Source organism: Heterodontus francisci, chromosome 12 (genome assembly GCF_036365525.1).
Source record: "Heterodontus francisci isolate sHetFra1 chromosome 12, sHetFra1.hap1, whole genome shotgun sequence".
Taxonomy (NCBI): Eukaryota; Metazoa; Chordata; class Chondrichthyes; order Heterodontiformes; family Heterodontidae; genus Heterodontus; species Heterodontus francisci.
Genome location: NC_090382.1, coordinates 25,506,645 through 25,522,189, shown reverse-complemented (window position 1 = coordinate 25,522,189; position 15,545 = coordinate 25,506,645). Strand labels below are relative to the sequence as shown.

The 15,545-nt window shown below is 41.1% G+C and overlaps 1 protein-coding gene across 1 annotated transcript in view; it reads right to left on the bottom strand.

Annotated features, from left to right (window-relative positions):
• The window catches only part of ublcp1 (ubiquitin-like domain containing CTD phosphatase 1), a 61,101-nt gene extending 45,932 nt beyond the window's left edge, over positions 1–15,169 (bottom strand). Inside the window, exons 1-3 of the mRNA XM_068043216.1 lie at positions 15,104–15,169; positions 8,052–8,231; positions 3,945–4,036 (exon numbers count right to left, since the gene is read on the bottom strand). Of these exons, the coding sequence (XP_067899317.1) occupies positions 3,945–4,036; positions 8,052–8,205 (246 nt within the window). The 5' untranslated portion in view covers positions 8,206–8,231; positions 15,104–15,169. The remainder of the gene's footprint in view (positions 1–3,944; positions 4,037–8,051; positions 8,232–15,103) is intronic.
• Between the last annotated feature and the right edge of the window lie 376 nt (positions 15,170–15,545).

Genomic DNA, 15,545 nt, shown 5'->3' with positions numbered 1-15,545 from the left:
GGCAGTGCAGGGTAGAGTCTGTTGTTCAAGTAAGAGTTCTATATACTAATGCATGTCACATAAAGAACGAATCATAGAATGATTACAGCATAGAAGGCCATTGAGCCCATCATGTCCATGCCCACTCTCTGCAACTCACCTAGTCCCACTCACCCACCTTTTCCCCTTAACCCTGCAAACTTTTTATCTTTTAAAGGCTGGATTAAATTTTCCTCCACCACACTCTCAGGCAGCACATTCCAGATCCTAACCACTCACTGAGTAAAGAAGTTTTTCCTCATGTTGATGTTGCTTCTTTTGCCAATCACCTTAAATTGGTGTCCTTTGGTTCCTTCTGCCAATGGGAACAGTTTCTCCCTATCTACTCTGTCCATGCCCCTCGTTATTTTGAACACCTCTATCAAATCTCCTCAATCTTCTCTTCTCCAAGGTGAACAGCCCCACGTAACTGAAGTTTCTCATCCCTGAAACCATTCTCGTGAATCTTTTCTGCACCTTCTCTAATGCCTTAACATCCTTCCTAAAGTATGGTGCCCAGAACTGGACACAATACTGCAGTTGAGGCCGAACCAGTGTTTTAAACAGGTTTATCATAACTTCCTTGTTCTTGTACTCTGTGCCCCTATTAATAAACCATATGGGATCCTGGGCTTTATAAACTATTTTCTCAACCTGCCCTGCACATTCAATGATTTGTGCACATATATACCCAGGTTCCTCTGGTCCTGCACCCACTTTAGAATTGTACCCTTTATTTTATATTGTGTCGGTTTGTTCTACCAAAATGAATCACTTCAGACTTTTCTGCATTAAATTTCATTTGCCACTTGTCCGCCCATTCCACCAGCCTGTCTATGCCCTCTTGAGATTTATCATTATCTTTCTCACAGTTCATGTGTCATCTGCAAATTTTGAAATTGTGCCCTGTACACCCAAGTTTAGCTCATTAATATATATCAAGAAAAGGAAACCCAAAGCAAGCCCTGAGGAACCTACTATATACCTTGCTCCAGTCCAAAAAACAACCATTCACAACTACTCTCTGTTTCCTGCAGAAAATTTAATGCAGAAAAGTCTGAAGTGATTCATTTTGGTAGAACAAACCGACACAATATAAAATAAAGGGTACAATTCTAAAGTGGGTGCAGGACCAGAGGAACCTGGGTATATATGTGCACAAATCACAAATTCATATCCATGTCCCTTTGCTATAACTTTGCTGACAAGCCTGATATGGTGCTTTATCAAATGCCTTTTGGAAGTCCATGTACCCTACATCAACTGCATTACCCTCTGCAACCCTCTTTCGTTTGTTAATGAAACAAGTGAAATAGAAGCACAACTTCAACTTAAAAGGTACAACATAGTGACTATCACCAAGACCTGGCAACAAGCTGTGCATGACTGGATGATAAACAGACCAAGTTATAAGGTCTTTAGAAAAGACAGGGAAATTGGAAAAGGATGAGCTGCAATATTGATAAAGGATACTATTACCGCATTAGAAAGAGGGGTGAAAAGAGAGTGAGCAGGCAGTAGGAGCACTCTGGGTAGAATTGAGGAATAGTAAAAGATACAAAACTTTGGTGGGATTTGTCTAGAGGCCTCCTGATAGGGGTGATAAAGTAACTGGATGCATAAACACAGAGATCAGAGAAACTTGCTGCAAAAACAGAGCTATTTATGGCAGACTTTAATTTTCACACAAGAAGCAAAATAGCTCGATTCCCGATGGCAGTAAACTTCTTAAAAGTATTCTACACAGTTTGCTGGAACATTATGTTCTTGAACCAAGATACTAGATTGTGATGAATAATGAGCCTGAATTAATCACCAATGTAATGGTAAGAAAACACCTAGCTAACAGTGACCAGAACATGATTGATTATTTTTGAGAGCTAGAAAGGTGAATCACAAACTAAGGCTTAAAATTTAGGTAAGGATAGCTGAGGCAGTAATTGACCACTGCAGAGTGGACAGAATTATTAATGGAAAAGACTTCAGATGAGAGGAGCGCTTAGAAGTAGTATTTGGTAGAATAAAAGACCTGTACATATCACTGAAGGACAAGAGCTTCACTTGTGTAGTTAAACCTTGGTCAATGAGAGAAGTGGGAGAGATGGTATGAAACTAAAAGAAAAAGCTCATACAAATACAAAGATTCGTGGAGATCCCACAGATTTGGAGAGATATAAAGAACAGCAAAGTGATACAAAGAAAATAGTAAGAGCTGCAAAAAAGGAAATATAAGTAAAAATTTGTGTGGGATATTAAGGACAACACTGAAGATTTTGATAAGAATATTGAAAGAGGGTGGCGAAGAGTAATGTGGGCCCCTCTAAAGACATATGCAGGTGATATCATCATTGAAAATAAGAAAACGTTAGACTTGTTAAATTATTACTTTGTATCTGTCTTCACAGTAGAGGAAGAGGATGAAGTAGCAGAGATACAAGGAAAAAATATCAAGGGAGGAACTTACTAGATTTAATACAAGTTAAAAAATGATAATGGAGAAAATAATGAGACTAAAGAATGACAAATCTCCAGGAACTGATCTTTTAATACCCTAGGGTAGAAACTAAGTAGGTGACGAAATTGTAAATGCTCTAATCATGATCTTCCCAAATACTCTTGATTCAGGAATTGTCCCTTAGCTGAAAAATTTCCAATGTCACTCCATTATTTAAGAAGGATGGGAGAGATAAACTAGGAAATTATAGGCTTATTAGTCTAACATCTGGGAAAGTTGCTAGAATCTGTTCTTCAGGACAGAATAACTGAGCACTTGGAAAAGGATAAGTCACGCCTAACAAATTTAGCTGAATCTTTTGAGGAGGTGACTTATCTGGTGGATAAGGGAATATTTATGTTATTTATATGGACTTCCATAAGGCATTCTCAATAAGGTTCCACATAAGAAATTTAAAAATGAGAGCACAGGATTGGAGTCAACCTTTGACATGGTACGGAATTGGTAAGAAGGTAGGAGACAGCGAGTAGAGATAACGGGGATGTATTCAAACCGTCAGGATCTGACTAGTGATGTCTCTCAGGGATCAGTTTTTTCACTACCTATATAAATGATGAAGGAATAAAGAGCTGTGCATCCAAGTTTGCTGATGCCATCAAGTTAGGTGAGCAGAAAGTAGCAAAGCGACATTGATGGATTAAGTGAGTGGGCAAAAATGTGGCAGATGGGGTTTAATGTGGGGAAGTGTGAGGTCATCCACTTTGGACCAAAGATAGATCAGAGGATTTGGCAAGAAGCTAAGAACTACGGATGAGCGGAGATTTAGGGATCCACGTACAGAAATCACGAAAAGCAGGTCCATTTCCAGCAACGTGAACCACATTACTGCTAATTATCATTGGCTAAAGGAAATAACTTTCATTAGTAACAGCTCCCAACTAATACTTTCTCTGCTTTACTGCTGACGCTTTCCCTGTCATCCAGTGGGCAACATAATGGCTGCCACATCACACCCCCTCACCCACTGCAAATCTCCCCTTGGGCCTGAGCCATGGCCCCAGCAAGCACCATTCATCCAGTAGGAGAGAAAAGAAAAACTCTCTGGAGTGACTTCCCGGTTTCTTCATTGAAGAATGTGCTAGCTAGCATTCGACACCCACAGAAAACTGCTTACAATTCTGGTATGGAAAGAAATTAGTTACAGTCAGTTCTGCAGCAGATCTCGTGACTCTTGAGTGAAGAAAAGGCAGGTTAATATTTCACATTTAAACCCTGATTGCATTCTAACACATCCAGCCAAAGCATTAACCAGTCTTTTCCTTTACCAGAACTTGCCAGGCCTATTGCAGATGCAGCAAATTAATTCTTAATTTCAGATTTCCGACATACACATCCTTTTTCAACAAAAAACATATACGTTAGTCACTACAGGTTTTTCTACTCAATTGTATTTGGAACATTTGATCCCTACCAGGCACTCTTCCCTACTGCCCATCATCATAATCTTAGTATTTGGTTTCAATTTAAGCACGCCCAGCTTAACGTCATCTTCTGCAGCTTTACCTGTAAACAAAGAAGAGGGATCAGCTCAGATTCATTACAAAGTTGGCAACTGAAATGGAGCATTCTCTACTTTATCTGTACTGCTATGCTTATTGATCTTCTGAGCTTTTCTTGGGTGTTCCTCTTGAATGTCATACATGCTACCCTGCAAGGTCAGCTTCTCCCAGCAGTCTTCTACTTCAGCTCAATATTTTCCTGGCCACAATACTGTAAAAAGTCTCACCTTACCCAGTGCTTTCTTCCTCCTACAATCCGCCCGCTTCAAAAGTGCATTGCGTCATCCGATCTCAATTCAATTGCATCTCTCCTATTCTTATCTCTGCGCTCCTCCGGGTCCCTGTTAAGTTAGGCAGAGGATCGCTGTACAATAAATCCCTCTATGCTGCCTCAACAAGGTGTCCTATCCCCAGTCTTCTTGCGAGATATCTTCTGGCTTCTTTGAGCAAGACTGCCAATTCACTTAAAGTGTCAACATAGCAGCAGTTCTTTACGGTGAGCCCATCCGAATGAGACAGATAATTCATTTCACAGAGCCCTTAAAGTCAGTCAGAGGAGACTTGCACTCCGTCAGCCTGGGTTGAGTTTGAAACCATTAGGCAAAAAGGCAGTGTCTAACCCACCATTCCCACCCACCTGATCTTTTCACATCTTGATGTTGTCAAGCACTATGAGCCGAGCCCTTCCACAGCTTTGGCCAATTAAACACAATTGCTGAAAGACAAATGATACCATTATCCCCAGTGCATAGCGCAGAGAGCTGTACACACTACATGCTCATAGGATGCAGCAATTGATCGGTTTGCAGTTTCTAAGCTACAATCTTTAGGAGACATCTTCAGAAATGAAAAATGTAAGAACCAACACCCCCGATGAAGACTCAATCCCATTAATAGAGGATAGTTGGATGGTCTGTAGGTGGGCGGCAGGGTGTGCAGTGAGCTAGCAGAAAATGGAGGCTACTGTAGGAGTGTCCAATTGCCATTGTAGGCTACTCAGGGCCACATATAAGGTTTAAAGCCTGTTAATTGTACATACAGAAAGCTATGGATACAAACTGATCTTGATGTTCCATTTCAAGATTCATCTACCAATAGGTCAACAACAAAAAGAAAATCCTTTTCTAAACATCCAAACCAATACTCAAATAGGACAAACCAGCAAGTAAGAAACATAAGTGTAAATAGGATTGGGTTGTCTGTAGTCTCTGAGCCATGTATGACCCATTATCCAGAGTTTGTGCATCGCTGTGCTATTATAACACAACTTCAAATGAACCACTGTTCACAGTTTGGAATATTTTCACCATTTTTCCACAGGAAGGTTTTGAGGTAAAAAGTTTCATTTAAATGTTGTTTTAAAACATACTGCATTCACACAGGATCTAAAAAAAATGCTCAAACAACTGTTCATTAACATGCTAATGAGCTAGCTCAGCTGTTGTTTCCCTCTGGACGGTGTTATGAAAGTGTTTCCATTTTTTTTGAGGACTTGTGTTTTCAAATTGTGGAAATGGATTCATTGGAGGACTAAAGTGATTCCATAGATGCAGAACATTTTTTTTTGAGAAGGGTCACAGGAAGGGTTCTGTTTAAAAACAATCTTTACTGGATGTCACAAATCTTCAGCTAAGTAAACAACAGATGCCTTCAGACTATGGGGGTTGTTTACAAGAGAAGTGACGTCAAGATTCATAGTACTCAAAAGTGGGTTTCATTTTTCAATACTGTTTTGAGTCAGTTGGTTTGTAGCCTGTTGAAAGAAACACCCAGCTCATGTTTTCTCCACCTCTGAGAAACCCTGCAAAAAATCCAGTGTGTGATCGCTGTAACACCTGATGCCACATTTGTCCTGAGAAGCTTTTGGAAGACTTTCTCTTAACATCTCCTGAATAAACTACTTCTGAAAAGATCCCAGAGACTCATCTACATGTACTCGAATGCCAGACTGTATACCATCTGCAACATAACTTATCCTTTTTCTTCAAGAATTAACAAGTACTTTGGCCAAAACAAGTTTATTTTTCCTTTAACCGGTGTGCGCGCGCGCTCTGGGTATTTATCAGGGAATACACATATTTACTGTCATATTTCAAAGTGTGTTAAAGCTTTGTAACTTTATTGACTGTCTTGTTTTATAATAAAATAATACATTTGTTGGTTATTAAAGAAACCTGATTTGTGGATTTTATTCTGAAAATAAATAGAGTATATAATTGGCCGCATCAGTAACTGGGTACACATTTAAATATACGTTGTGACCTGTGGAGGTCACAATTTTGGTCGTAACAACTGAATAATAAGCAACTTATTAGCTTGTGATTCAGTAACTGCCAACACCTCATAACCCATTGTGTTGAAGCTGTTGGTTCCCAGGTGTTAAGCAAGGGATCTAACAGACCTTTCCTTTTGCACTGCGACTAGCAAGAAATCAAACTGAAACACGGGCAGTCAGGTTTTTGAAACAGAATGCTACAAGCCAGGCAAAAGTTGCAAGAATAAAAAGAAGAAATGCTGGAAATACCCTGACCTGATCACCAGGTCACTGACCTGAAACATTAACTCTGCTTCTCTCTCCACAGAAGCTGCCAGACCTGCTGAGTATTTCCAGCATTTCTTCTTTTTATTCTTACAACCTTTGCCTGTTTCGTGTATTTATTTCAGATTTCCAGCATCTGCAGTATTTTGCTTTAATTAAAGGTTGCAAGAAGCTTGGAATGTAGGACAGTAATCAAAAATTTTAAGTCAAGCAAGATGACCTGTTGATGTGCAGAAGCATACTGTGCCCATTATTTTATATTATTACACAAAGACAAGTTGTAATGATTTAATTAGGTGAGTCTAATTGTAAAATTAAGTGCATTTGATCATAAGTGCTGTGATGTTTTCTTGGCCTATGAAATAAAGCAGCTTGATTCGTATCAAACCTGACCTCGCCAACTGTTGAGGTAGGTTGAAGAGGTAAATGTGCTAAAGATATAATTATCTAGTTCAGCTCACAAGGAGGTCAAAATATCATGAGTACCAAACCTGATAAAAGTTCAGACTGCTCACAGGATTGACTGATGCCTCTGAACTCGAGGAGGCATCTAGGACAGATCACAATTTTTACTCTACCACGCAACTCTCATTTCACAGCACATGACAGGCAAAGTAAACAGTAATGTAATAAACGGATAATATACTTGATCAAAGGACAATCCCAACATTGACAAACTACTTCTCAGTCACTGATTAGAACTTGATTCAATAAGAAAAAAGGCTTGCATTTATTTAGCACTTTTCATGATCAATGGACGCCTCAAAGTGCTTTACAGCCAATGAAGTACTTTATGAAGTGTACTCACTGTTGTAGTGCAGCCAATTTTGTACACAGCAAGCTCCCACAAACAGCAATATGATAATGACCAGATAATCTGTTTTTGTGATGCTGATTGAGGGATAAATATTGGTCAGGACACGGTGATAACTCCCCTGCTCGTCTTCAAAATATTGCCATGGGGTCTTCCACATCCAGCTGAACAAGCAGATGGGGCCTCAGTTTAATGTCTCATCTGAAAGACAGCACCTCTGACAGTGCAGCACACCCTCAGAACTGCACTGGAGTGCCAGCCTTGATTTTTGTGCTCAAGTCCTGGAGTAGAACTTGAACCAGAACCTCGTAACTCAGGCAAGAGTGTAGCAACGGAGCCACAGCTCTTCGATTATTGTATAAATAAAAGGAAGACTCCACAATACTTCTGAAAATATGTCACACTGACCATCTCGCAAAAAAGGTTTTATTCTCTGTTGCTTTAGGGGATTTATGTTTTTACAGTTCTCTGTCTCACAGTCCCTAAAAAGGTTTTCCCCTTTCACTCTGCAACAGCACAGCCCAATTGATTCCCAACTCAATCTGGAACAAAACCGGGTTAGGTTCAAGGCGTATTTGTTAAAAGCTGGATTCACTCATCATGGACAATGTTTGTATTCTACCCGAGCTGAATCCAGCTGCATTTGTAAACGCAAGCAAACACTACCTTTGATTTTCAGGCCGAGTAACTTCTGGCGTTCCGGCATCACCCCGGTTAGAGTTTTAATTGTTTCCTTCAAGTCCAGCACCGTGTCCTCTTCCGTCAGCTTTGTCACTGGATATTCCTGCCCACTCCATTTTATTATAATTGATATGGACATCCTCACAGGTAAGGTTAAGCTTTACTCTAGATTGAATAAAAAATAACATGAAAAAATATGATTCTGTGAGCATCAAAATTAACACTCATTCTAAAAGGAATATCAACAAAAACCAGCAGTTCAAAGAAAATATATAATACAACTTCAAATACCTGCAAGAAGCTTTGTAGAGCCAAGCCTCATTTTCCGTAACTAATCAAATGCAATTGAGCATTTCTAATGTTTCATGGATTCTGGATGAGTGGATGCCCTGTACTTCTGAATCGGTTCCATAAAAATTAAATCAAACCAAAAAGTAACAGTAGATGCCCACTGCAAATGGACACAGTACTTGAGAACTTGCAACACAGCAATGATATTAGGCACCTTTACTGAAGGCTGGAAGGCTAAAGCTGTGCTTTTACACTTCATTCCAGAGTTGGGAATGGTCGCATAGTGGTTAAGTTACTAGACAAGCAATCCAGAGGCCTGGACTAATAATCTAGAGACTGTAAATTCAAATCCCATTATGGCAGTTTGAGAATTCAGTGTAAAGCATCTGGAAATAAAAATAAATCTGGTACCAGTAAAAGTGGCACAAAGCTGTCAGAATGTCATTAAAAACCCAACTGGTTCCTTTAATGATGGAAACCTGCCATTATTACCCAGTCTGGCCTAAATGTGAATTCAGTCCCATGCCAACATGATTTACAGGGTCAGTTAGCTCAGTTGGCTAAACCATGATGCAGAAAGACGCCAACAGTGCGGGTTCAATCCCCTTACCAACTGTGGTAGTTCATGGAGGCCTTTTTCTTCGCCTTGCCCCTCGCTTGAGGAGTGGTGACCCTCAAACTGTACATCACCAACTGTCTCTCTCTAATAGAGAGAGATGCGTATGGTCCTTTGGGACTATGGCTAGAGCTTTTACCTACACTCTGGTGGCCTAGGAAGTCACTCGGTTACACCAAGCCAATACAAAGCGACGTTGAAAGCTCGTTCACACACTCAAGGCCCACCATCACCTTCTCAAGGGCAACTAAGGATGGGCAAGAAGTATTGGTTTTGCCAGCAACACCTACAACCCAGGAATTCTTTTTTTAATTACTCCTCAGACACAAACCAAGGATTGAGCACCAAGGTCACTGAATGGCAATGTTTCTCTATCTGAAATGATTGCAGGATTAAATGAAAACTAATCATTTTTAACCGCTTCTAATGGAATTATATTGATGAAATTAAGTTAATGAAATTATACAGACAGGTAAACAAGAATTATAGACCCTTACAAAGATAACAAGGAAAGGATTCTTCCCAATATTGTCACCAGGTTTACTCGGTTCATTTAGCATCCTTCAATCCATTATTGGAATGGGGGGCGGGCGGGGGTGCAAAGAAATGTGTCTCAATACTGTGCCATATTTAATTCATTGTCTTAAATAGATCCCATCACTCCTGCAAGTGACATCCCAGTAATCATTAGGTTTTGTACACAGCAGAACCTCAGTAGATAAAGGAAACCAGCAGATAATCGACAGTCCCAATTTTGATCCAACGTAGAAGGTATATGGGACCATCAGAGCAGAGTACAATGCAACACGTTAACTGCATTTAATCTTTCTTGAGCTGTGCGGTTCATTTGTGACAGGCAGGACAGTAGTGTTAGCAGGCTGTGCAATGAGGCCATGCCTTGTGAAAATTCTGCCATTTCAACAGGTTGAGAAATTGGAGAACAGCTGGCTTTATCCGAATGTTCTCTTTAGATGTAGACCAAGTTAGAACAGACAATTTTGCAACCGTACTGCTTGCTATCTTCCTTAGTTCAAGTGTCAAAATATCACATGCAAACCAACACATCATACTAAATTCCTGGTGATTTCCCGTCATATAAATAGCAAGATAAGCAGCCCAGTTAAAGACCATTTTCTTTTGGAACTTTTACTATTCTGGTAAATCTCTGCTACATCACAAAACTTTCAAAAGAATCTAAGCAACAATTGTCTTCCTGCTGCATTTTTAAGTTATGTGGTTCTGGTTTTTAACCACCCAGGTTTTAATCAGTGTAGCTACTTTTGGAACAATGGGCTGTACTTACGCTAACACAGCACATCATGCAGCATTGCTTCACATTGATGCTACAGTTGTAGTGTAATTCTGGAGCCTATAATAATATCAGCCATAGTTCGGTTGGTAGTACTCTCGTCTGAATTAGAAGATTGTGGGTTCAAGTCCCATTCCAGAGACTTGAGCACAAAAATCTAGGCTTGACACTCCAGTACAGTATTGAGGGAGTGCTGCATGGCTGGTTGAGATGTTAAATCAAGGACCCATCTGCTCTCTCAGGTAGAGATAAAAGATCCCTTGGTACTGTTTTGAAGAGCAGCAGGGGAGTTTTTCCCAGTGTCCTGGCCAACATTTATACCTCAATCAACATCACTAAAAAAAATTATCTGGTCATTCTAACATGGTGGGAGCTTGCTGTGCTCAAACTAGTTGCCACATTTGCAACACTACAAGTGACCACAACTCAAAAAGTACATCATTGGCTGGAAAGCGCTTTGGGATGTTCGGAAAGGTGCTATGTAAATGCAAGTCTGTCTTTCTTTGAATCCAATCAACCTTCAGCACAAAATGAGACTCTCAGGATGAAGGCATCTAACTTCACTTTGCATGGAGTCAGACTGGATTCATGATGCAACTTCTCAATGTCATGTAATGCCACTATTGTAGGCGAAACGCAGCTTAAATTACAATCATACTACCTTTGAAAAGAAAAATGAGAAACTTGAAGCTGCAGTGTGCTGAAATGCACATTGTGCAACTGTACAGAAAACATGCCTTCCATCACATACAGAAACATGGCACAAATTGGAGTCATGTGAAATTGAATCTACTTAAGTCAATGCTCCACAACTGTGACCACTTAAATTGTCAGAAACTACCACAGCTCAATCATTTACATCATAAACATACCAAGACTTACCAGTGAGGTTCTTGGTCTGTGTTAAGTTAGCTCATTTTAGTCAACTGATGTTGAGGGCGGCACAGTGGCGCAATGGTGAGGGCGGCACAGTGGCGCAGTGGGTTAGCACTGCAGCCTCACAGTTCAAGCGACCCCGGTTCGGTTCTGGGTACTGCCTGTGCGGAGTTTGCAAGTTCTCCCTGTGACCACGTGGGTTTCCGCGGGGTGCTCCAGTTTCATCCCACAGCCAAACACTTTAGTTTAGAGATACAGCACTGAAACAGGCCCTTCGGCCCACCGAGTCTGTGCCGACTATCAACCACCCATTTATACTAATCCTACACTAATCCCATATTCCTACCACATCCCCACCTGTCCCTATATATTTCCCTACCACCTACCTATACTAGCGGCAATTTATAATGGCCAATTAACCTATCAACCTGCAAGTCTTTGGCATGTGGGAGGAAACCGGCATATTGGTAGACTCTGCAGTGTTCCCAAATAAGCCACTCAGACACAATTTGTCTTCCAAAGTCAAGCTGCACATGGTCCTGGTGAACCAGAATCTCATCACCTGCCCATACATTCACTGCATTGAGGAAACTTGCAGGTTGATAGGTAAATTGGCCATTGTAAATTGCCCCAGTGTAGGTAGGTGGTAGGAGAATTGAGGGAAGGTGGGGATGTGGTAGGGAATATGGGATTAATGTAGGATTAGTACAAATGGGTGGTTGGTGGTCGGCACAGACTCGGTGGGCCGAAGGCCCTGTTTCAGTGCTGTATCTCTCTATGACTCTAACACTGGGTGCTACAATTGCACCCTAGCACCTGACAGGGAGTGGGTAGGGGAAGAAGGGAGAAAAAAAGTATATGATCACTGCCCAGCAGCCCTGCTGTGAAATTCATGGCTGTAGATTGTAGGTGAGGCCAGTGGGTTTGTGTATTACACGCACTAAAGTTGAAAGACTTGTCAACACCACATGGGAAGAACGGTCACCCAGGAGAGGAGGGAAGAGGCATATTGGTAGACTCTGCAGTGTTCCCAAATAAGCCACTCAGACACAATTTGTCTTCCAAAGTCAAGCTGCACATGGTCCTGGTGAACCAGAATCTCATCAACTGCCCATACATTCACTGCATTGAGGCTTGTAAATCCACACAAGCACAAACTCAGCTTCACTGTTTTATTGGAAGAATACAAGGAACCATACAAGTTTACAGAACTGAAGGCAGGCATTCAGCCCCATATATTGGTGCCAGCTCTTTGCCAGAACAATCTAAAGTTAATCCTACTTCCCTCCCTAAAGTCCTGTACCATTCACAGCTATGTGTTTTAACTATTTTTCCTTTCAGATGCACAACAGGGTCTGCTTCAATTGCTCGCTATGACAATGGATCCCATGCTCCAACAATACTCTGCATAAATTTCTCCTAGTCTCACTCTTACAGAATCAATTTTAAATTGGTGACCCCTCGTTACTCAGTCCCCAACCAGAGAAACCAGTTTTTTCAGTATTCAGTAATAAAACCCATCATAATTTTACAAACCTATTAAATCTCCTCTTAGTTATCTTTACTCCAGGGGAAATACTCCCAGTATCTCAAATCCCTCATCATGACTATAGTTTCTTTCTCTGGTGAATTTAAACTGTACGCTCTCTATGGTTCTTATACCCTTTCTATAATGCAGTGCTGAAAACTGCAGAGTTTTCTAACTGTAGCCTAACCATTCCTCTGCACAAATTTACCATTGCTTCTTTACCCTCGAGTCCTATGCTACTAGTTATAAAATCCAAAATGCTACTGGCCATTATTACTCACACTCAGGGTATTCTATATTTGAACTCCCATGACTTTCTGTTCTTTATCTTCAGGTCAAAAATAAACACAGCTCAATTTGCTTTAACAGGTTTACAAGCCACTTTGAGATTACAATTATTGGAGAGCAGCAAATAGATTTGTGCTAAAAGAAAGGGTGTTAATCTTTCTCTTTCAGATGCTTATTTGCTTCCTGTGGGTTTTCAGTATTTTCTGATTCTATTTCACTTCCAACATTTCCTTGTTATTAACAACACCACAAACAAAGATCCAGGAACATGCAGTGGAGTGTTGCTCATTTACCATGTCATTCATAGAGTCTTACAGCAGACGGATACCATTCGACCCATCGTGTCTGTGCCAGCTCTTTGAAAGAGCTATCCAATTTCCCCATAATCCAGCAGACTGTGTTCTGGTTTAAATCTGCACCCCTATTTTAGAGTCATAGTCGTACAGCATAGAAACAGGCCCTTCAGCCCACCTGGTCCATGCCGACCATAATGCCTATCTACACTAATCCCACCTGCCTGCATTAATTCCATATCCCTCTATGCCTTGCTCATTCAAGTACCTGTCCAGATGCCTCTTAAATGTCACTACTGTTCCTGCCTCCACCACCTCCTCAGACAGCTCATTCCAGATACCCACTATTCTTTGTGTGAAAAATGTACCCCTTTGACCCCCTCCCTCCTTAAATCTATGCCCTCTAGTTTTAGTCACCCCTATCATGGGAAACACACTATGCCTCTCATAATTTTATATACCTCTATCATGTCCCCTCTCAGCCTCCTTCGCTCCAGGGAAAACAGACCCAGCCTATCCAATCTCTCTTTATAACTCAAGCCGTCCAAACCAGGCAACATCCTTGTGAATCTTTTCTGCACCCTCTCTGGCTTAATCACATCTTTCCCGTAGTGCGGCAACCAGAACTGCACACAGTACTCCAAATGCGGCCTAACCAACGTTATGTACAACTGTAACATGACATCCCAACTCTTGTACTCAATGCCTCGGCTGATGAAGGCAAGCATGCCATACGCCTTCTTCACCACTCTGTCTACCTGTGTTGCCATTTTCAGGGAACTATGTACTTGCACCCCAAGGGCCCTGCCATTCACTGTATATGTTCTGCCCTGGTTTAACTTTCCAAAATGCATCACTTCACACTTGTCTGCATTAAATTCCATTTGCCAATCCCTTGCCCACTTTCCCAGTTGATCTATATCCTGTTGTAACCTTAGACAACCTTCTTCACTGTCCACTATACCACCAATTTTGGTGTCATCTGCAAACTTACTAATCATGCCCCTTACATTCACATCCAAGTCATTAATATATAATGACAAACAACAGAGGGCCCAGCACCGATCCCTGCAGCACACCACTAGCCACCGGCCTCCAATCTGAAAAACAACCCTCCACTTTATTGGATAAATCTGCATCTTTGTACAGGGGAAGGAGAAAAAAAAACTCTGCATATTTAAACTGACGAACTAATTTACTGAGCACACCACAAATCACATGTCCCTGATGTTAAAATATTTATGAAATTCAGTGACATAAGCTTGGGAAGAGGGTAAAAAAGCAGAAATGGCAGAAGAACCACCCAAAGGCTGGTTGGGCAAAAGAAAAATCACGGAAAGAAGTAGAGATAAACCACCTGCCCAGAGCTCAAATTCAAGGTCTTGCTGGATTTCCTGTTTGAAATTAAAAAGGAAGCATACTTTGGACGAGCGAGGCTCAATCACACTCTGAGTTTTGCTAATTTAAAGTAAAAGTGAGGCCAGTGGGAGAGAGAGAGAGCAATGGGGGAAATGTTTTCTGTTTTATAAAGGTGCGCACCTCTAAAACATTCAACTGACGGGGAGGTGGGAAAAGAAAATGAAAGCAAAATAAAACTGTTGGACAGGAATTAAAGTAACTGAAACGGGGGGATGGATCATAAACGCTGTTACCGGTTTATTTTATTTAAAAGCCCGGTTTAAAGCGTTAAATTAATTTAAATTTAACCCTCGAGCAGCGGCCACGCCGATATCGCAGCTTCCCCGCATTTCGGCGCCGTCCTCTCCCCTCACCCTGACTCTATTAGTATTTATATAATCTTTAATATTATTTTATCGTTCCCGGGTTTTTTTTTACCGTCTGCGTGTCCGCCGGAAGTTCCGTCTGTCCCAACCGTCCCCTCTGCACCACTTCCGAGTCCGTCCCTCCACAACATCCCCCCTGTCTCGATGCGCCGCTGTGTGTCCCAGTTTAAGGTTCCGCCAGTAGAGGAACTTCCCCGTTCCAAACCTTGATCTCATTCATTCAATGCCCTGGTCTATTTCACAACAAACAAAACAAAACGAGGAAGCTGCAATTGTTGGAAATCTGACATTCAAAAGAAAAAAAAGTGTTCGAAATACACAGCAAGGCTACCAGCAATTGGAAAGATAAAGACCGGCTATTACAAAAGCAAAATCCTGCAGATGCTGGAAATCTGAATTGAAAACCGAAAGGGCTGGAAATACTCAGCAGGTCAGGCAGCATCTGTGAAGAGAGAAACAAAGTTGACCTTTCATCAGAACTAGTGAAGCCTGTT